This window comes from Bombus terrestris, chromosome 3 (genome assembly GCF_910591885.1).
Source record: "Bombus terrestris chromosome 3, iyBomTerr1.2, whole genome shotgun sequence".
Taxonomy (NCBI): Eukaryota; Metazoa; Arthropoda; class Insecta; order Hymenoptera; family Apidae; genus Bombus; species Bombus terrestris.
The window spans coordinates 12,998,668-13,022,220 of NC_063271.1; the positions used below are offsets into that span (position 1 = coordinate 12,998,668).

At 35.3% G+C, this 23,553-nt stretch overlaps 1 protein-coding gene across 1 annotated transcript in view; it reads left to right on the forward strand.

The window, feature by feature from the left end:
• Positions 1-23,553, forward strand: part of LOC100650315 (division abnormally delayed protein) — a 249,546-nt gene that overhangs the window by 47,733 nt on the left and 178,260 nt on the right. The window contains exon 3 of the mRNA XM_003394613.4: positions 22,785-23,355. Coding sequence (XP_003394661.1) covers positions 22,785-23,355 — 571 coding nt within the window. The remainder of the gene's footprint in view (positions 1-22,784; positions 23,356-23,553) is intronic.

The window sequence follows — 23,553 nt, forward strand, 5'->3', positions numbered from 1 at the left end:
CTCGCGCGTTTCAGCTGGAAATCCCTCTCTAAAAGCAGATATTAATGCACGTGTACGTACCATGCTGAACCGGCGAACAACCAATATTGACGTTATTGACCGTACGATAATCAAGACATTTGCGTAATTAATGTAACGAGCAGGGAGAATCCGAGTCGGGCCGTCGAGGAAACAATGATTAAGTTTTATCTCGCAGCGATGCGCGTTTCTCCATTAATGGGAATGAATCGAAAACGGCGCGGCGTGCTATTAAAAGCATTGAAAAATGTGCGCGTTTCCGGCTTTCGTTCAACGTTATCGAGTCTTGAGAAACGAGAAGCAGTGGTCGATGAAAGTAAACGAACTTAACAGACTCTTTGTCGAGTTTGAATAAAATGTGGAGCTGTTTAAACGGTTTAAAATTAAAATCGCGTGAATAATAGAATCGTCGGCAACGGGCGAATTGATTTACGACAAGGATCTCTGACACTTTTACGGTTATGCGATGCTTACCTATCAAGCAATAAAGAAAGTTCTGTGGTTTTTTTTAAGGTATAGAAACGAATACTTTATTCGTCAAAATAGTTATTTTCGCGCAATTACTTTTTCTCAATAGCGAACATGATTACAAATATTAGTTTTATAAAGTGACGATATTTGGAAAATAAAGACTGTTATCCCTTCTCCTTCGGCAGCCGTTCCATTTCTAAATTATTTCTTTTGCAAAATATTGTTTAAATTAAAAGAACTGCGCTACAGGCTATAGCTAGGAATTTGAAAATATCGAACGACATAGACAGAATTGTTTATTTTTGCGGATGCAGAATTTTGCGAAAAATAATAAGATTTTTAGCAATTTGTAAAAGTAATAGAATTTCTAACCATAGAGTGTCTAATCATAACCGGCTTACGAAGCATTTGTGAAAACATAACCAGCGTTAATGAATCGCAAGGTTTACGTAATAATGCAATTCTGTACCTACATAATAATGCAATTGTATTCCTACATAATGATGCACGTTGTATGAGTTATCTGTGACAAGATTTAGCTCGTAGATAGAAACTTGTTATGTATTTCTTTTATTCTCCTGAGTCTGTCGGATTGTTATCTCTTTTTAAATCTGAACAATCATCCGCAATAGTAAATAACACAGTTCAAAGACGAGAAGGGTATACAGAAAAGCGAGATTGAGAAGGTTTTTTATTTCACAAAATCGTGACTTTCATTAAACCGGTATTTATAAGCTTGTTTCCTATTGAGAAAAGATAATTGCGCGTTGGATTAATTACATGTGCGAATAGAATGTTTCCTTTTACATTCCTTGTATTTTTCTTTTCTACCATAAAAAACGGCGGAACTTTCTCGCTTATTTAATAGATGCACTACTAGTCGAAACAATTTGTTTATTTTTCACAGGACGTTTTATTTAATCTAATTACAAAACTAAGAATGAAAAGATCAACAATGACTTTATTATTTATTATTTTTATATATACATATATCGTATCGTAAAAACATTTATTATGTGATTAACAAAATTAGCATTTGTAGGTAAGTATCAAATGTTGTAAAACAATTGTGTTAATTTAGGTGTTTTTTATCTACAAATTATCTAGTTCCTAAATTATGGATCATGTATCATATGAAAGGTTCTTCTCAACTGATAGGACGACTATGATGGCTAATGTGAGTGATAATATTTAAAAACCGGTATCAACATTTTATTACATCTAAACTTTTAAATAAATAATTTAAATTTATAACATTCATGTATCGTTACTACAACTGTTACTGCAATACCAAAGTGGATATTGATAAGCGATACTGTATGCCGATTTAATTTCTTTTGTTCTCGTCTGAATAACTTTCTTGCACTTTCAGTTTTCCTAACGTTCAGTTTATTACCGAGTACGTAAGACTGGCGTTGATGAACTTCTTTCACACTTACGTGAAATTGAAGTTTCTTCTTTAGTTTTGCAATAATATTTACTTGATACCCGAAGAACTTCTTGTGCATTAAAAACGGATGACAAAGAAAAGTCGTTACCTATATCATTCAGGAAATTGAGCACGAAGAAATGATAACCGAAGAAGCAATCCGACAATAGCGAAGAAGACCATTTACAGAGAAAATAGATACAATGAAATATTTTTCAACGCGTATAACTGTCAAAGAAACTATTTTCTTCTATCACTAATATTCCATGTGATACAATTTTGAACTGAAAAATCTGCCGGAGAAAATATTGATAAAGTCTAGAAATATATCTATTTGGAATATATGGTTGGAATAATATTGTGTTAATAAAACTATTATGAAATAACTTTCATTGACTTCTGAAAAATTTTGTCAACTATATTTTTGGATTTGAGGGGTTCTTTCCATTTTTAGCTGCTTTATATTAAAGTACAATATTTCTTTTTGGTCGTAAAGCAATACTAAATAAAAAAAAGTGAATAAGATTATATTTATCACGTTTTTCCCCTATGATTTCTATATGAGACATATGATCTTGAATATATATGCTTTTTAGGGAAGTTTTACTCATCGACAAATAAAAGTTGATTCAATTAAAGATCATATGAGAATTACTATTTTTATGTATATAGGTATCCATCGATACTTTCTCCCAGTTCACAGATTTGTGTATATCAAATCAATTTTAAATCGCCTATCAAACAACTTTCGACGGTAATTACACTTCGTGTAATCTTCAAGTGAGTGGCGAAAGATTCCGTAAGTGGGTCTCGATTCGTAAAAGTTTGGAAAGCTCAGCTGTAAAATATCCAAAGTAAAAACTCATAATATTTGGTACGCGAAATGTTCGTCTCCTCTTTATACAACTCTTATATCTCCAGTAGTATTCAGAAAAACATAGATTTAAGCATCTGCAGTTTAGAAGACGTAGTTATCGATTCGGTAGCTTGAATACAGATTCCGCCTTGTAAGATTCTACGTTGTTAACAGAAACGAAGGTGGTTAAAACTAGACATTTGGCGAATGAAGCTGTGACTCGAAATGCGTCTTATGGGGTCGTTGCAAAATAGAAATACGTGGGATGCGAAAGAAATCGGATGGAAAAAGACGTGGAATAAGAGCGTTGGACGAGTCCTCTCGACGTAATTAGAGGAGAAGCTCTTATAACGCGAGAAATACGTTTCGCGTTATACGAATTTCGTGTTGTACGGTATCCAGAACTGAATAAATAAAGTAAATTCTTTTTTTTTTGAAGTAACGCAATCAATTCTGCATAGAAACAACTGTCACATAATGCAATTCAAAAATGTGTTCATTTGCGTAACACGAATGAGTCAAGCTCGCAACAAAGCGCAGGAAGGCAAGCGCAGCGAGACAATTACAAATATTCTCGCCCTTGTTTGTTTACCTTGTATGTTTAACACAATAATATGCTTGCGTACCTCTAACATTTACTGTCACATATATGTTTACATATACACGAGTCGTTTTTAAAAAAATTTGTAATCACGTTACGCGAGAACGCGGTTGGTATTTTCCGATCGTGTTACTCCAGTACGACGCACAGTAGACCTGATTGACATTCTAGATGGAAAAAGATCCAAGACCGTTTAACTTTGTTTATTTAAAATACAAAGAGCTTTAAGTAACAAATTATTATTTCTAAAGTGATCGTGCTATTCATGAACGCAATTATAAAATAAATTCGATTGGGCTTTAAAGAGTATAAAATTTAATATAAACTGTGGAATAAATATAAATATGAAAACAACAAATACTATTGAAACACGTACGAACAAAATAGAGAACTTTGATCTTCTTTTTTGCTTTATCGTCGCGTTCGGCAAATTTTTTTTGGATCTTGAATATACTTATCCTATAATAAACTTTTTTTTTGACCAATTATTGTACTTCGAAATAAAAATCTTATTTTTTCCACAGCCATGTTTTTCTTTATTTTTAGAAGACCTAAGTTTTTTAAATTTCTAATTCGGACACATCACTAATATTTTTTATGTTAAATTTGACCACAATAAACGCATAGATCTAAAAATAAAATGTATCAAGCTCATTAGCAAACAGCAATTGAATTTTCACAGTTTACTTAATACTAAATACATGTAGAATTCGTGTATGAATTTCATGATGGGATTTCGCGGAGCTCTATAGATATCCTCTTTTAAAGTTTATAAATCCAAATGTTGACTTTAATAAGTAAATAAATCGTAAACTATACTAAAATTTTAACTAACTGTGTTGTAAACGATTAATAATATCTATTAGGTCATCCCATAAGTTCGTGCCGACCTTTGTGTATACATTTCATATTTTAAAGAAAAACAAGAGAACTTTTATCGAGACGGAATAATGAAAAATGGGAAGAAGTTGTACAACGAGAGGGGGACATTACATCTTTTCATGAAACTGAAAGGTATGTAAACAATCTTAACATATATAACCGCTCGAAAAACGGCACGAACTTATGGGATGATCTAATACTTGTATCAGTCTTCGCCTTCGATTGTTTCTCCTGTTTTATTTGTTTACTTCGCCATTGAAATGCAACAATATTCTACGATTAAAGCTTAAAAGTATCTTCGAACAGAAAGAGAGGGAAATTCATCAACAATATCACCTATTTCCTAGAATGTCGATCCAGCCTACTGAGCGGCGTTCTAATTGGTCCTACGATAATTCATCAAATGGTACTGCAACTCGAAACACATCTTATTGGATCGTTGCAAAAGAGAAATACGTGAGGCGCAAAAGAAATCGCGCGGAAAAAAACCGTGGAAGAAGAGCGTTGAGCGAGTTGCCTCGTAATTATATTCCATAAGGTTGGATACGTGCGGTGTGCTGGAGAAGCGTGGCTCCTTTTCAATTCCCCTTCTGTCAAAGATAATCTCCGATACCGGTACAATTCTACAAGGTACTAGTCGCTTTATGTGGGTGGGTCGTGTGATCAGGTAACACGTACAAGCATAGTAAAATCGTCGATGTAAGCTTCCCTGTGTATTACCTGTGTTTGTTCCTGCGTGTACGTGTGTAACCGAGCTAAACGGCTGGTTAAGCCAGAGATAAGCGAGATGACCCGTGTCGTCGGTAGCTTACGGGGCCATCTTTCTCTTATTTCTCTGTCCTTACAATGGCAACGCTACTTTTTCATTCGGTTGCTTCTATCTTTATCGTCGTCACGCCGGGTCAAGAGTGGTTTCTTTCTGCGACTCGTCCTCCTCCCTTCACGACCGCGGCTACGAAGTTGTAATACTCACCCACAGCTTACTGAGAAAATATCTTGCGACTCTCTGGAATTATTTTTTTCTTTTTCTCTTTCTTTACTTAACCGACCGGTATACCGGTATTCAAGGTGTTAAAAAATAAGAATCATACGGACTTGTGGTATTCGCCGAGAGGAGAAAAGAATTCTTCGTCAATACAGAATCTAAAATCTTGCAGAAACGTAATTTTACATCTGTATTTGTCTTTTCCATAATTTTAATCTTTTAGAACTAAGATGGCATCATTTTTTCGAGAATGTTATCGAATGAAAATTTCATCCCATTTGCATTATTCCTGAAGTATTCTGTGGCGTACAATAATATCAATTACAGTGGCAATGTTTAATGGTATTGTATGTTGAGTAACAATTTATGAGAAGTTGTAACCGACAGTTAGAAACAAATTGCATACGTTTTATGAGAACAGACAAACAAGAAGAAGACGTCGGTAAATCTTCGAATGTCTATGACAGCGCATGGAAGTGATCGCGTGGAAAAGGATGTTTGTAAGCTGGTTTGAGTAAGACGTTTTTTATTACGATATTCTCTATTATCATTACACTGTCGTACTGGTATCATGCGGCAGCCGATCCAAATATTTACGTGATATCAACAAACGCTATTTACCGGAAGGAGGAAGAGTAATGTTAACCATGGTAACATTGCGACGATATACATTTCTCTTCGTTTCACCGTTTGACAGCGTTTCTGTTATGTTCTATTTTTTAATTTTTATTTATTTTGATCAGTAAAACAAAAATTCTTCAGTAAACATTTTCGAAATGTGGAAGAAACACGGAAGCTGATCGGGCAACCCAATCGTTCAAAACTTTATTTGAAATGTATTTCAAACAGCTATTGGAATCTTAATGGAAAACTATTTTGATCGCTGGGTATGATCAAAGAAGAACAGTAACTTGTGTAGAAGAAATTTTGATTCAGGAATATCAGAATAAGTAGAATTTTTGTTACGATTATAACTTAATTATGCAGTATTGTACCACCGTTTACGGGGTGATTCTTCGTGAAAAAATAAGTCGAAAATATAGGGTAAAATTTGGGACTGAACAGGAGTAAATAATCGACAGGAAGTTACACTACATGTGAACATAGGTAAAAAATGTAGAATAAAATTGTTTGTCCATAAAATGTTTTGTTTTCGCGAAAAGTAAGTTTGAAAATGTAACGTGTATGTACACCAGACCAGTTCTTAACTAAGCATGTTCAAACTTTCTTGAAAATAATTTTTCCTTAAATGGAAAAATTTTATTTTACATTTTTTACTTCTTTTCGCATGCAGAATAATCTCCTAATTGTTTGTTCTTACCCAGTCGGTACGTAATCAACTTTAAATATACTTGTAAAATTTTTAAACTCGATTTTCTCAGAAACGAAGCGTTAGATGAAACATTTTTATTGTACGCTTTTAAATTTATTTCTTCGCGTAGAATCAGTCCTTATTCGGTTATACCACCGATTAAGGGATACCTTGGATATGTACGACTATTTTCGTTCGTTATTTTCACAAGTAAATCTTCTTTAGAAGCATTCGTTTATCTTTCAGATATTTTAACTCATTATGCATGAAATAATCAACGGTATTTTATGTATAAATACAGAATGTCAACTTTATATCGTTAAGAAGTTTATAGCTTCACGAGACGTTTTTGGAAAAATTTTTCATCTTTTTCGATAAAGAATTTCTTCAGATAGCTTCAATGGGCTCCAGAGTATCTCATGTTACATTTATATCTATTGAATAAGTTATGTCAAGATCTCAATAAATAGCAACGAGACTATATTACGTTCTATCCGATACAAGTGATCATCTCAATTACAATTAAAACAAACGTCCTATTATTTGATAAAAATTCATAATAAAAACGCTACGAACTTCTCGAACAACCCCATAAAGTGAATTTATTCGAAAGTGTAAAATATGAGCCAGTGGAAACTGTGCTTCTTAGTACCATCAAAAGTCGACATTACTTGCCTACCAACAGAATATTATAGGAACTTGTTTTTGTTATAAACTCTGCAACGATTCGTAGTAACCAGCCATTGAAATTGATCGATGTAGCATACGAATTTAATCCCGAATCGATCGATATCCCACAAATCGGTATTCTGCTCGAACAAGAATTCAAGCCAACCGTGGCGAGAACTTTCAAAATTCTCGTCCCTGAACACATCGTCCCCCATCACAATCCGCGAGACTTCCTCTCTTTGTCTCTCCCTTCATCTCTCGCTATCTCGTCAATTTCGCTCGATGTACATTCGAAATTTCGCGCTTGAAGAAGAAAGAAGAATAGTATCAGATTTCCGCATTTACATCATCGGGGCCCTCAGGGCTCGACGAAGCACCGCCGAACTTGGCCCATCGCATACATACGCATACATATAGTTATACACGAGCATATAGACGAGCCAAAGGGGAAGTTTCGCATGTACCTAACTTTGTTGTATCACGTTTCCCCGCGAAATTCGCATCCGCGACTTCATCCTTTACCGTATTTGAGATGATGGCTAGGCAAAGGAATGCGGGTTTGATCGGTTATTTGTGATAAACTTCGTACAACTGGAAAGATAAGCTGCGTGCTTGATCGAAAGTATCACATACGCAAATAAAATCGTATAGCGACACGTAACGGTGAGCAATAGAGAACGATACTTCCGTTGCTGTTGTGCTGTCCTAGCTAACTTTTCATCTTTGTATAAGTAGTAATAGAGTATAATAGAGAATGATACTGAAATTGTGATTAGGTAAAGGAATACGAGTCTGATTGGTTATTTCCGATAGGTTCAATACAATCGTAAACATAAGTATTGGCTGAGAGTGTCACACTATACAAATAAGACAATATAGCGACATATACTGGTGAGCGATAAAGAGCAATACCTGCCTTGCCCCTGTACTGTCTTGCTAGCTAACTTCTCATCTCTCTACAGTACTTCCGCCTTTGCGAATTACACATATAATTGATTTCTGGTGATTGTTCGTAAATCGGTATCGTAAATCGAAGTCGTAAAGGGGTAGTTTATGCAGTTTATTTGCCTTAGAAATAATGTTGTAATGTTATAAACGAGAGTTATGTTCGTAAGAGAGAATATGTATAAAATCTTATACGAATATTAAATGATCGGTAGAGATTTTACCTGCCAAAGATTTACATACTTCAGAAAAAATGATATAAGAAAACTTTTTAATTAAAAAAGATTCTTTGAAAAAGTTCGTTCGTTTCTTCATCATCGGATGAAGGCAACCGTCAATGTAGTAGAAGATATATGTACTAGCAAACTTCGGTGCATCGTTAAAAAAAAAAAAGAAAAAAAGAAAAGAGGAAAGAACGCCTTCAATCGCATTGGTCGTGCTCAATTTAAAATAAAAATTCCTCTGCAAAAATAAAAAGAAGGGGAAGAAAGATCGTAAAAATAGAAATTCGTAAAGCGGGAAAAATTCATAAAGTGAGAACTACCTGCATTTCTCTTGCTTCTGGACCGTCCTGCTAATCATTATTCGCATCGCGAAGAGTCGCGAGAATTAGCCTGGCGCGCATGAAAACGTTTATTCGGAATGACAATTCGCAAAAATTCTAACGAGCCACTCCAAACTTTTATTTCACCGTGAATGTCCCCGTATATCGTGGTTCGATCTGGTATTATTCATAAAGTTTGACATTTATCGATGAGTTGATATAAAAATCGATATAAAAATTGATCAGCTCTATTATTGAGAATTTTTCTTATTGTAAAATAATATCGGATTATTTATTTTATCTTTTTTTTCTGAATGTGAGGTACACAATATTTTCTTGCTTTTTTCGTTATCATATATTGAAGACTAATAATGTCTCATAATATGCCAGTTTGATTATTCTGTGCAAAGTTCAAGGTTAAATTTTAAGACGTTGGAGTTTAGCTGACTCAAGTCAACTTATCTTGCTTTCTTAATAAAAAGAACACCCCTCCCCCCAATTACGCCTACTTTTTTATTATACTTTGTTGTATGAATTATCAGTTCTCTTCTTTTTTTTATTTTCAAGCTTGTAATAGATTCCTTCTTTGTTACTTATTAGATTAATATATTGAAAATTACTAAATTGATGTGTAATAGTAAATTCAAAGTCTATATACGAGGGATTTTATTATATTTTTATCAGCAGAAGCGATCTTCTTCAGAAATAATTTCAGTGATGGAAAAAGTGATGATAACTAATAAGAGAAATGAATATAGTAGAATTTTATGCTTGAGGTCACTCGGATTTATGGCATCAAGGATAAGATATAGAGCAACAATCTTTCGTAACAAAAGATAAACCACTATTTTTGTTAATCAATATCAGTTGTTTCAGTAGATGACAGAGAGAATGAAAATTTAGTCGATCCATTTAAAAAAATATCATGTTCAGAAATGAGAATTTTGTGAAATTAGAATTTTGTTTATTTATAGGAGGAAACATCGTAACTAATTATAATAGCTTCTTACTTGTATCTGAAATTTTGGCACTAATAATTACTACAAAAAGATCATTTAGTTCTACTATAATGATAAATTAATAAAATACAAAAATACAACGATAAGCGATTGGAACAGATTATTCTAAATATTAAGTAACATTTAAACACATATACGCATTATAAAAATAATCTATTCAACAAATTATTTGTAAGATAGTTCATATACAAAAATTCAATCATTTAAATATTTTAAACCATTATCCGAAAAGTTGTACAATTTTTTATACCTTTTTAAATTATTTTTTACTCTAAAGAAACACTTGTTTTGATATACTTATGCGTATCTTTTTCATATTAAATATTGTAGATAGCTTATGACATTTATCTTATTAGAAATGTATTCACATCACAGTTTTTGCAGTATTTGATCGATGGATTATTAGGGTTTTTTTTTATTTCCGTGGTTCCGGTTACAATCGAAAATCTAATTTCCATTTATAGAAGATTTCAATAACTCCTTTCGTTTCCTTTCGTGTTTCCCTATTTGAATTTTGTATTATAAATTTATAGGAACATCTACCTCGAGAGCATTAAATAATTATATTACTTACTATATTAAATAAATCATCTGATGTTAGATCATACATAATAATGACACAACAACCTGTTATTTACAGAATGTTGTAAAAGAATTATATAATATGAATAAATAATAATTATCTCATTAAACTAACCGATTGATATTATTATACATTACTATTATTATATTGTTACATAATATTATTACATGTCATTATGTACATTACAACATCATTATATCATTATATACGAATTATTTATTTCATTACACGAAGCAGTACTTGTTAAAAGTTCACATCGTTGAAATTAAAACTCTGCTCCTGCGGTTTCAAATGGAAATGCCGCAGGTGTTTGCATACACCTTCGCGCGTCCACGTTCTCACGAGTTTCGAAGGATAGTGAAAACGTTGAACCGAAATCTGTAAGCTAAATTTTCCCGTGAATTTTCCTTACACGGTCGGTTATCCCTGAGCTATTTTACGCTGGCTATGCCCGCGATGCGACACGCCGTACGTTCGTCGGAATTTATTTAAACGTATGATAATGCGGTTAAACGCGAATCCGCATTTCGCAAGCCGCGTGCTACCCCTTGCATTTTTCCGTTACACCCTCGTATTCGCCGCGCTCGTTCGAGAATTGGTGGGAAGGTAAAATACTAACCGAGGATTTTCGGATTTGCATCGGCAAAGAGCGAAGGGGGACTCGGTCGACCGATAAAGTTAGACCCGCGAATATATAGGCGTACTTGGGAATACTAGTGGCTGCACTAGCTTCGCACATGCACCTCCGGCCTTATTATGTCGCGTTTCTCCGTGAGTTTCGCGCCGCGTGACTTTGCCCACCAGGAGAGAGAACGACAGAGAATAAGCCTTATCTATATTTAGATAAACGATACCACGAACCGTGCAACTATAAATTACAAGAAAATCCTGCGAAATTCTCTGCAAAATATACACGGTGTCTCGGGCTATGTTGGGAACCGTTTCAGCAATTGATTGCATACACCCGAAAACAACGAAGAACGTTTATATATAAAGATAATAGTTTCCCAGAAACTAGATTAACTCCATTTTCTACTAATTTCTCAATTACATTACACAAGTACGCGATTAATATTCAGCTGTCGAGAAACAAGTGACGCCAGCAAATTGGTTCATAGAATAAGATATTAAGATAAATTTAAGAAATAGTGTTTGCGACATCACCATTTTTCGCAATTATTCAATTTACCAGGTTAATAAACGTTTCTTCCGAACTGCTCACTTCTTCCATTCGTTTCTGTTTTTAAGACGTAACGAGCCTTGGGTTTTGTCACACGAAGACCGCATGGAAACAGCGTGAGAAGTTATGGCTTGTTGAGTATCTAATTTTCATACGCAATAATTTGTAGCTAAAGAGATGTGCTTCAACATCTATACACAATTCAATATATACACATAATTGGGAAAGGAAATAATTTCCTGAAAACTATAAGTAGTTTAAAAATGACTAATAAATCCATCATCTTTTTTTTTAAAAAAAGACCAAGGACTTGACTAATGTCTTTATTATCGATATTTTGTAGATATTCAGAGGATGAGAGAAAGTTAGGTTTCATCCCACGATCAAGTAGAAGGAGAGCAAGATTGATTAACGATATCCTAAATTACTTTCCTGCAATAGACAAAAAATATGACCTATCATATTTTTCTCCTGTGTTCTTTGTTTGTTAGGTGGTTAGCCTTACGAAAGATGTTCAAAATGATCACCTTGCATTTCAAGACAAGTTTGTAGGCGCCTTGTCATTAATCTGGCTCCTCGGCCGAATTAGTCTTCAAATTAGAAAATCAACAAATCATAATTTATCATGTTGCTTCCTTGTGATCCTAAAATGACAGAACACAAAACCCATATCTCACAAACAAGGATAAATAACACATATGTTTACATTAACTTTTTTCACTGTTTTTACATATACAATTAATTTCTGCGTGAAGAAGAATATGTTACATACACGTCTATTAATCAACCGTTTATCTCCCCGTTCTTTCTTCTTTCCTTTCTCCTTTTTCGTTCAGCGTTGATGTAATCTTTGAAGCTAGTGGGGTGCGAGGGTTTCAGGAAGAAAATTTTCGTCGACGTATATAGTACAGTCAGCAACGAAAGTCTAATACTTCATAAAGTCTGTGTATACGCTTCACGAATTTTGTATATCCGCTGTATGGGAAGAAATTAGAAATTGCACTTTATAATACAATTCTTTACATTTACATATCAACAGGAAATGATGTTAATTTTTCTCAGTACATTAACGTATCTCTAATTTGAAAATTATGTAAACGTTTAGCTCGCGAAGATCCTGCAATGAAATTATTCCGAAAACTTGTAAAGTCTTCAAATTTATCAATACCAAGAAGAATATAAATACAAATTGATATAATCCTTTAAAACAGTTGTTTTCGCTTCCCCTTAATATGTTCAAGAAATTTGTTAAACACGTAGCCAAGTTCAATTAATAGAAAATTTGCCTGAAGTTACAGCTTTGAAATTTAAGGGATGTATATAGACTATTGTGACTGTATGTGCATACCTACAGTTATGAAAAGCGAGTTTCCGCTTGATTCTGAAAAGCGTAGACAAGAATTACGCGTAGGTACGCGAAACGTTGTAACACGAAACCATAAATTACGAGAAATTCTGTGGAGCACTCTAAGTCAAAGGTGGATAATCCTTTGCATGACAACTCGAATAAAATTACCTCGATGTTTCATGGTTTTTTGTTCTTCAGACAATTGCTCGCTTTATGGGGAATCTTACAAAGAAACTTTCCTCGACGTGAACAAATGTGTATGCAAGTTAATGATCTGTTACGATGCGCAGATGTTTGCATGTGATCAGTTTAAATTATACGTTGCAATTCTGTCGTTCGGTGGACTTCTAGTTGTAGCACTGTGTTTCGAAGCTACCACCAACTAGTAGTTTGAAACTATGATCACATCACAGATTTTACATATCGCTTTCGCAAACCGTTTCATTGGTACTTCGAATGAACTTATGGTTTCCGATTTTCCTTTCAAAGCGTATACATTGCTCTGATTAATCTTTTTCATGCGCATGCAATAAAATCGTGGTACGTACTTACTTGTTGTTGCTATTACAAGTTTCTTGGTAGAGTGTTTTTGAAAAAGCGACATATCGTATGATTAGAGAAGAATATGTCCACCGATTTTTATTTTGAGAACCTCGGCATATAATTTGGGGAAATTGTATCTTTGAAGTAAATTTTTAAAATATATTAAAACGTAGAGAATGTAGGATGTTAGAGATTGAAATTAAAAGTATGAATAAAAGATTGTGAAGAAAGTTGAAATATCTCGTGAACTATTTCATTCTTAATCGTCTACCACTTATACTCTTATACACAGAATAATCGAAGAGATCGATTCATGGGAACGGGTTTATTGAAAAATTACCCGACAGCATTGTATGTGTGCGTGGTAAAGATTGCTACTGTTGAGAGAATGATAAAAGATAATGCAAAGTTAGAAATTATTTAAAACGCTAATTACAATTAGATATTTAGCAAATGGATATTACACTCGCAGATCAAATATTTTTTAACAAATAGAAGAAATATTAAAATAATACCAAGTACCCTTATATTCGTTCATAAAACATTATTTAGGTAATAGTCAGACTTTTGCACAATATCTTACATTTCTTAAATGTTATGTAACAAAGATGATAGATAAAACGTTGTTGCATAGTTAGTCAACCGGATGTATGGAAATACATAAGTGGAGACGTGATCGAATTTATGTATGTCGAAAGAGAATCGAAGGCAAGCAATTTGTATTCTCTGGATGCAAGCGTAAATGACGTTCGAATAAAATGTACTGCGTCAACGTAATCAAAAGGTGAGATAATTACTGTTTGCCAGAGCACGAGTTTTGCCTACTGTTTAAAAATTATGTCGGAGGATAAAGATTTTCTTGTAACCAAAATAAGCACTATGGTATTTCTCCTGTACCTATTATAGAAAAGCTCAATTTGTATTTATGTATTAATACGTTCGAAGATATTTTCCTGATATGTAAGCATTTCTATTTAAAATGATACGAGAAGCTACTTATTTTAAAATTACGTATTGTAGAGAAATTTCTGCAATTACATACATGGAGCAGAAAAAGTCAAAGAATTTATATTAAAACTTTGTTCTGTCTTGTACCGTTGTTCGTAAAATGAAAAAAATGTAGAAACTTTCTGGTGGATTTTACCTGCTGAAAGTGATTTTTCGCAGGACAAAAAAATGTTCTTTGCATACCTCAATCTGCGCTATGTATACACCAAGTTTCATTAAACTCCGAATTTTCGGCGTTCCTTTTGAGTATAGGCGCGACTCGAAAAATGAGACTTTTTCTAGCAGAAGTTTTCCGATTGTAGAAGTAGATAAAGTTTGCCAGGGTTGAGTTTAATACCACGTAAAATCTTGAACTCTCTTTATTCGAAATTCCACGAAGTCATCGAATATAACATGTATATTATAAATTTCGCGTCTTAAAAATGTAACAGAATATAAATTTCATCGAGCACAAATAAGCGTTTGCAGAACACAACGATGGAATTTCTTTCAACATATATATAGTACATTCATAGATCAAACGAATGAATTTTGCTTGGCTCGTGTAGCATAAGGTCAAAGGTGTTAACAAATTAAAACGCGTGAAGATGACGAAGCCATAACATAAACGAAACAATGTATCAACAAAGAGCAGAGTCATTGATTTCGCTGTATCTTTTAAAACGCGTGCAATAAACTTTCCACGACATATGCTTCTTGACGGTTTACAGAAGCAACGAAACATAAAAATGCCAAAAAACAAAGAAAAAGGAGAGGAAGGAGAAAAAAAGAGGTAAGGAAAGAAAGTGAAATATACACCGGACATGCAACATATACGGTTCACGATAAAATGAAGAGAAAATATATTTAGTAAACCGCAACGCGCGGTCTGGTTGGAAGTCAGAGCTCCGACCTCGGTTTCGGAGTCGGCATCTCGGAGAAAATCGCACGGTGAATTGCGGAGCTGACGACGAGCTCGTACTTACATACGTGCATATGCGTGCATGTTTATACAGCGACTAGTTGAATTTCTTCAGCACTGCAAAAGAACGACAAAGAGAGAGAGAGAGAGAGAAGGTTAGTGAGAAAGAAAAAGAGCAAAAAGGAACACTAGGAAAGCTGGGAGAAGCCGCGACGCGCACCTAGACTCGTTATTTCGCGTATCTCCGTGATTTTCGTGGCGCATGACTTCACAGTCGGACGTATGATCGTCGGTTGAGTATATTCGCCGCGACGTATAGTAATTTTACACGGTAGAAAAATAGAGGAGGTGGTTCTCGGCGTAAAGGCAGAGAGACACTGCGAAGAAGAAAGCGAAAGAAAGAAAAGCGAGAGCAGAGAGGAAGAGGACACGAAAGTCATGTACGCGCGTGTCGTTGCCTCGGCAACCTACTAGTCTCTAGGCTTTCGTCTCTGGCCCGTTCTATTTCCGATACTCGCGGAAAACGCGTTTCTACCGCGAGTTCGAGATGTTTATCGCGACGTGGCGCGCGCGGGTCACGCGTTTTCGATTCCCTCGGCGTCGAAGCGTTCGCGTTTGACGCGACGCTGTGCGCCGCGCCCACCTAGTCTCGCGTGGGCGTTACGATTCGTTCGTGGTTGTTCACGTTCGGCGGAACAGGTTTCACCGACAAATCAATGAATTAATTAACATCGGTTCCGTCAACTTTAACGCGCCAACTTCTCGTCTGGTGGCCAGATGTCCGAGACTCGCGCCGAGTATACAACGTTGTATACATGAGCTTACATGTTTTTGCTTTGTGTTTTGTTCGAGGCAAGTTTTCGAATATATCAACGTTTTTGCTGGTGAATACTGCTGGCTATAAGTCGCTTGCTGATATTTAGTACAAATTGAATGATTTTTGAATGATTTTTTGTGTTTTTATATATTAGAAGGATCCTTTCGATAGAACTAACTGGTATAATCGATCAACATCCAGAATCATTGGTTTTGTTTATGATAGAGAAAGAGAAGATCTTAAGAATTAAAGTTACTATTATTCGAAGGAAATCTGTTATATTTTGAATATCAAGATTTGTCTATGTGTAAGCAATATTAACACGCGATATACGAGTATTTACACGTAGTAACTGTTAGAGCAGTTTTTTGACGAATGTTTAACGCTGTTCGATCCTAAGATGCCGAGGTATACTAAGCGAATGAAAATGCTCTAATTGTATGTAATTCGCGCGTAATCCTATTAATTTTAATCTTATCGAGTACGGTACAAAGAGCGGACCTTAATGGCAACGAAAATTAGATTTTCGCTAGACTTTGATAATGGATAATTAATTAGCCTAATAATAATCGTTATTGAGCATGCTGTTAGAATACCACAGATAAGTATCTCAGTAATAATTATTCCTTCTTGTCATCGAGTAGAGGACGTGTTCGCCACTCTTTAACTCCACTTGAAACGGATAAGAGCACCTTGTCGAACTCTCGAAGCAGCTCTTCTTTCTTTCTGTCTATTTTACGCATCGTAATTAAGCTCAGCCGTGCCGCTCACCTACTTCAGAAAAATGTCATTTCTTACAATCTACGGTCTACGCTAGTCTACAGTACCCGTGCGCTACCCTTACACGCTACATACTCGCAACATGCACCTGCTCTATCTTCATCTACATAATAATGTACATATACACAGGCTCGTGAAAGCACTCTGGTAGACAACTTTTATGAATATATCATAAATATTAGATATGTGAAACGTTTTGAAATTTCATTGGCACCGTTATGAAAACCATCTATCAGGATTGTATCGGTAAAGTTAGAATATTCGTCTGCAAATAGATAGTGCAGGTATTAGATATCCAAATATTTAGTGAGTAAGATATTTATTACAGGTATATATTTATATATATTTCCCAGAAATGACAAAAGTATTTAAACAGTCAAATCATTTTGCCTGACATTCATTATATGTATTAATAAATCTCAACATTCAGTAGGACTATACTTGATACTTATTACATGTTTAAGATGACTACTCACGCTTATACTAATTTTTTATGAAATATACGTTTGTATATTCCAATCTACGTATTGTCAGATTAGTTTCCCAAATTGATTAGTATAAATATCACAGTTGTGTTTCATTGCGAAACTAATGAAATTTCTAAGCGTTTTATGTAGCGTATGCAATATGGACCTAAAAATTGTCTATGGCAAGTGTTCAAATACTTCCGTGGGCCAGTGTACTCATATTCATTATACATATATATTACGTATACCCTAATAAACTCGAGACTCTTGTATTACAAGCATATACATATGCATGCAGTAATGTTACAATTAGAGTCGATTTACACATATCTACGTTGCGTCCGTTCCACATTTGTTCTTTAGAAATGCACGTATAACGACACAGGCGGAATTCACTGGATAGCATGAATAAGAATAGAATAAGCGGTCCAAAACTATTCAAATAGGGGGTCAGTCTAAAGAATAAATCGAGCGTTATGGTTGAGGTTAATGCTATGTATCCTAATATTTTTGTTTCATGTGTAAGAAGTAGTTCGAAAATACTGAATATTAATAAGCATCGATCGTCTAATAGATTAAATTCTGAAAGCAGAAAAAGTAATTCGATATGAATACAAATAGATATTGCTTGATGATATATTGGTAATAAAAATGTAAATAAATTATAGGTAAAATAAGTAAACGACATTATAAAAAAGTATATCATAGGCAATGTTGAATAATTTTAATTATATGTATTTCCAGATTTTTGTACGTTTAGTTATTCTAAAGACTTGTCAGTTGCTTGATAAAGTCTGTAATTTTACAGTGATTCTAGCTAAGCCAGCCATCTATTATATTATAAAAATTATCAAAATATATTTGTTACATTTCAACTACAATAAATATGTTTACAGTAAAATAGAAACGAAGGGAAAATCTATTATGTATTGCCATATTAAATAACAAAGCCTTTCCCCATTTACGACTGCTGTATATTATAAAAGACACTTCTAGAAACAAGTTTCTACATCTCAAGTGGTATCTTTCGTCAACAAAAACAAATTTTAATAACGTTTAACAATCAAATCGAGAACTACAATCTCACGTGTCATTTTGCACGACCGAAATTAAAAATTTCCTTACTTAAAAAATATCCGCTTTTTATCTGTACGTGTACGCGCAATTTGTGCCGAGAATTCCTGAAATAAAGTGATAAATCATTCCTGGCTATCGTGAACGAACGTGTCCGAAACGACGGGCAGTTCCTCGGGTTCGGACATAAAGCGGTTAAAATTTTGTTCGGTCTGAGGCTGGTCCGGCAACGACCAAGTTGCGTGGTACAGTTCCCACGTACCTTTTGCACCCCCTCCGTGCTCCGCAACATGGCCACCATCGGATACCATGCAAGCACACCAGCATCGCCGTCCATCGGCCTCGCACGAACGAGCCTCCAAACCGGAGGGTAGGAGAGACTTCGGCGTGGATGTAGAATCCAAAGAGAAGAGAAGCGAGAGTAGACAGACAGTGTGGGACAAAAGAGAAGGACGCCGAGCGAAGCTCTGTGAACCGAGAGTATGCGAAAGAAAGAGAAGCAGAAAGAAAAAAAAGGAGAGACAGAGACAAAGCGAAAGAAAGAGAGAGAGAGAGAGAGAGAGAGTAAGAAAGATAGAGATAAAAGGGCTCTCTCCCACACGGTGGCGCTAAAATAAAATGACTGGCGAGAGGAATGCCGAAGCTCTCTCCTCTGTGCCGCGGAATGGCCTCAAGTGCCTCAGGACGAGACGCGCCGTAGCGACCAAGCGGATCAGGAGTAGGAGATGGAGAAGAGAAGCGCAGAAATCGTACGTAGGTAAAAGAAGCCTTTCGGAAGAAAGAGTAGAAAAGACAGAGGAAGACGATGAGGTGCTGGAAGAACTGGGCACCGATGCTCGAGTCGAGCCAGGATAGTAGACATCGCGACGATCCTCTTTTCCCCTGTATTCTTTTCCTTTTTCCTTCCAACGTCTTCCGTTCCTTCAATCGTTCGTTTCTCCTGCTTTCCCTTCTCATCACTTCTTCCTTCTGTCGCTTCTGTTTCTTCTTTTGCGTTCTTCCTGCTGTTCCATTATTCTCCTTTTACCGGCGATTTCCTTCTTCGCGAGGTATTTCGAGGACCAGATCGCGAGCCGATTGCGGCGAAGGAACAGGAGAAAGAAGACGAAAGGAATGTTACTAGGTCCCAGGTCTGTGCGTCGGCAATTTGTTCTTACGTTAGTCATCGTCCGAAGGCTACGAGATGGTCTTCCCATCGCGATGGTTTACATCGCGCGAACCAAGTCCATTATTCTTCGATGGTTGCTGTAATAGCCTGATATTTGTTTTCGCTACCCGTGACTCTAGACGCGAACAAATTCATAGGTATCCATGGAGTTTTCCAGCGTCTGCTTGTTTGATGTTTGGACAGTATTTTCACTGGATTTGTTCACCAACTAGCGCACACGAACGTCGTGTCGCGTCTGCGAGTCTACTGTATCGGAAAACCGATCGAAATCCAAACAATCGTACGTCGAAAAAATCTTGTTAGCGATGGATTCGTTGAAAGTTAGTTGTTTGGAGTTGTTGTTTGTAATGTCTGCGTCTAATCGAATTTGTTCACACGCGAAAAAATTTGTATACAGCGATGCATTTTTAAATTAACTTTTCTTTTGTTCGACTAAACACGAAATATGGACGAAAAATAATTTGCATATTTATTATTCTTCTATATACGAAGCCTACGAATTTCTATTTTATTTAAATAAAATAACATTTCGGTGTACAATTTTTATTTTAAACCCATCGATAATTCTGTCATTTTCTATAATTATATTCCGCTTTGCTGCAGCACTATGCACAACGAACGTCTGCGCTGTATCTTCTGTCGCTTAGAATAGGATTATATTTTCAAGGCTTTTTGAACATTATTTTCTCTGTTAATGTATCTTCAAAGAGATGCTATAGAGATAATAAACCGAAAGTGCAAGTTTGTTTACTTACTTAATTTATTTATGCGCGATATCTGAAATGATCGAAGATGCGGTTTTAATATTGAAAATTTACATGGATTTTCGTATTGTAAAAACAATAAATTAAATATGAACTTTTTAATACTTTTCTTGAAAGGAGACACTAGTTTCATTATTTTAATTTAGATACACCTGAAAGTATTTCAATGAATTTATATAAAACTTTTTGTGTTAAGACTCCATTGAATCCGAAAGATTTCATTATGATATGTTTGATAGTTCAGAATGGCGATACCCATACATTCTTGTACGAAAGTATTAAAGCAACTATTATATTCGCTCCAAAATTAAAAATAATTACCGATAAATTGGCGTAATAATTCATTTAACTTCGTTCGCTGTAAGATCAAGTTTACCATTATAGTTTGCTATTAAAATATATTTAATAGAAAATGCATACAATTTAAAATTTATAATCCATATTAAGTATCAAAATTTTATTAAATATAGAAGGTGTCCTGTGCTTTTTGAGCAGGAGAATAGAAAGCTCTCACAACTGCGTTTATGAGAAAAACATATAATCTGACGGGGAAAACAGAATCTTTCCAACGAACGATACCTCAATTATCAGGAATGACGATGAACGCGTCAAAATATAAAGCTCATTCATCGGAAATAAAAAGTAGTATCTTGTTTTAGGAACCTCCGTTATTGTCGTCACAATGTCTTTAGATCCTATTGTATTATGTACTAGCAATTACAAGAGTTACTTCGTCTCAATAAATTCCGATTACTTCGGTAAACGTTCTCGTTAACGTTGTTACCTCATCTTTACGATGTACACGCTGTTGCGCCAACTATAAAATCTTCTCACCCTTGTAATTCCCAGCTTCAAGGAACTTGTTACTGCTATTGCCATACTTTTACGATCGATGTACCCCACCGATAAATGCGAGATTTTCTTCTGTGCGAAATTGCCGCGCCTCGTTCGCGATTTTTCTTCCTTCCTGTAATATCACAGTGTATTTTTCTCTATACGTTGTAACTACGTCATTAATATCCAATGTACATACGTACACACATTTTTCTGAATCCTTATCGGCGAACACACAGTAACGAGAAAACGACTATAGAAAATCCGAGAATAAGCACTACCTCGTTCCACCTATTATATCTTCGTTAGAAAGAAATTTATTATCTTTTGTCGCGGCATATTAATCTATTGACATACTAGCTTTTTCACACTAAACGTTCCTGCGTGCACGTACCGTAGCAGACGAAGGTATTCGTACAGTTGGAACGTAAATATAGAAAGAGAAATATTTCTTATATTATTAAATATATTTAAATATATCTATGTATATGTAACTGAATATTGTATAGTGAAGCTTACAGTAATAAATGCACGAACAAACGATAACGCAATTATTTGATAACTTACAAAAGTAAACAACATTCACGTAACATTTTGTTTACAACATAATTATTACAACATATAATTATACGTTCGTCGAGACAAAAGTATTCATACGGTATCATTATAACATTCGTGGTTTTTTTTTTTTTTGATAAATATCTGTCCTTTAGACAGTTTATTCGCCATAAATAATACGAGTATCTATAGAGCTATACCGTAATGTAATTTCAGATAAATATCATTGCGAGGACATTAAATACTGCAATCAAAGGAAAACGTTTAGATACGTAGAAAAATGTCTTTGCTGGAACATTCTATTTGATTACATTTACTGTGTAATCATCACCTGACCATCATTTATTCCGTGCAAAAGTTGCTTTATCGCTATAAGATTGAATACTTTAGAAACCTACAAACACAACGTGGAAAAATTCATTACTGAATTTACCACTAAATATTTTTAATTACAAGATTTATTAAATTCATCAGTATAACGATATAAAACGAAGGTTACAGGTGGAGAACACGATAAGTCATATTTGTTGTCTTTAATAAAAAAGCAATTTAAAATTCTAATATGTTGTTAACCTCCTAAGCATTAAAAAATATTAATAGGATCAATTATGCAGTTTTGCATATTAATATAGAATATCAAATTAGTTCAATTAACATATCAACTAAACCAATGTTATTCCCTTTTCAGAAAACATTATACATTTGTTGCCTATATTCGAAAGATTTATATCTTCAACTCGCTCAGACTATTCTCTTTTTCAACTGTTTTATGTTGAAATATTTTTTTAGTCACTGCGTATATAATAGGAGGAAAAAAGGTTAACAAGAACAGATCTATTGTATTTTCTCCATGCGGTCTTTAAATACTAATTCCACAAAAAGATTACCTTAAACTGCCAGGAATTTTTTGTTAAATTTCGCCACGAACATTTTGTACGACTCAGCACAATAATCTGAACGAGGCTATAAATTTGTTTCTTAGGCTACGACGCAGGTCTGCTTTAATCTCGGATGTTTTTGTTTTGCAGAAACGGTGACGATGTTGGCGAGACAGTCGGAGAACAAAACCTTAACCCTGTTCGATCAAGTGTATCGCACGATGGCGGTGTTGAGCAGGCCCTCGATAAAAGCGTTGTACCAGGCGATGGCCGATTACGTGTCACCGAGTAACACGCCGGACACCTTGCAGCAACCGCTGACCCGCGATATGCTTCAGGAACGGTTCATCGAATTCTTCACCAAACTGTTCCCCATCGCGTATCACAACGCGGTGAATCCTCACCAATACGAGCAAGATTTCACAGAAAAATTCAAGACCTGTTTGTACGAGACTATGGATGAAATTCAACCATTCGGAGACATACCGAAACAGGTGGCGAAATCGGTGAGCAAAAGTTTGGAAGCGACGCGGGTGCTCGTGCAGGCATTGACTCTTGGCAAAACGGTCTTGGATAAAACCGACAGCGTGCTGTTTTCCGGTACTAGTCCTCAGCAGGAAGCCTGCTACGGTGCACTACTCAGGATGACCTATTGTCCCAGGTGCCAGAGCATTGGTCCCTCTGTCAGGCCCTGCAGCGGATTCTGCACTAATGTCATGAGGTAAGCACCGTGTTTCCAACTCTGGTAATTATCTAAGCCTCATAGGTCGGCCTATTCACCGCGGTCTTTGTTAATTTTCAATCGCATTAGTCATTGTCACGTAGCTGCGGCCCTGTGGGAATCGTTTCAATGTGTACGACTTTAAAAACTCAGGACGCCTATGGTGGCGAGAATTGCGTCGGATGACCGTGAATTTCT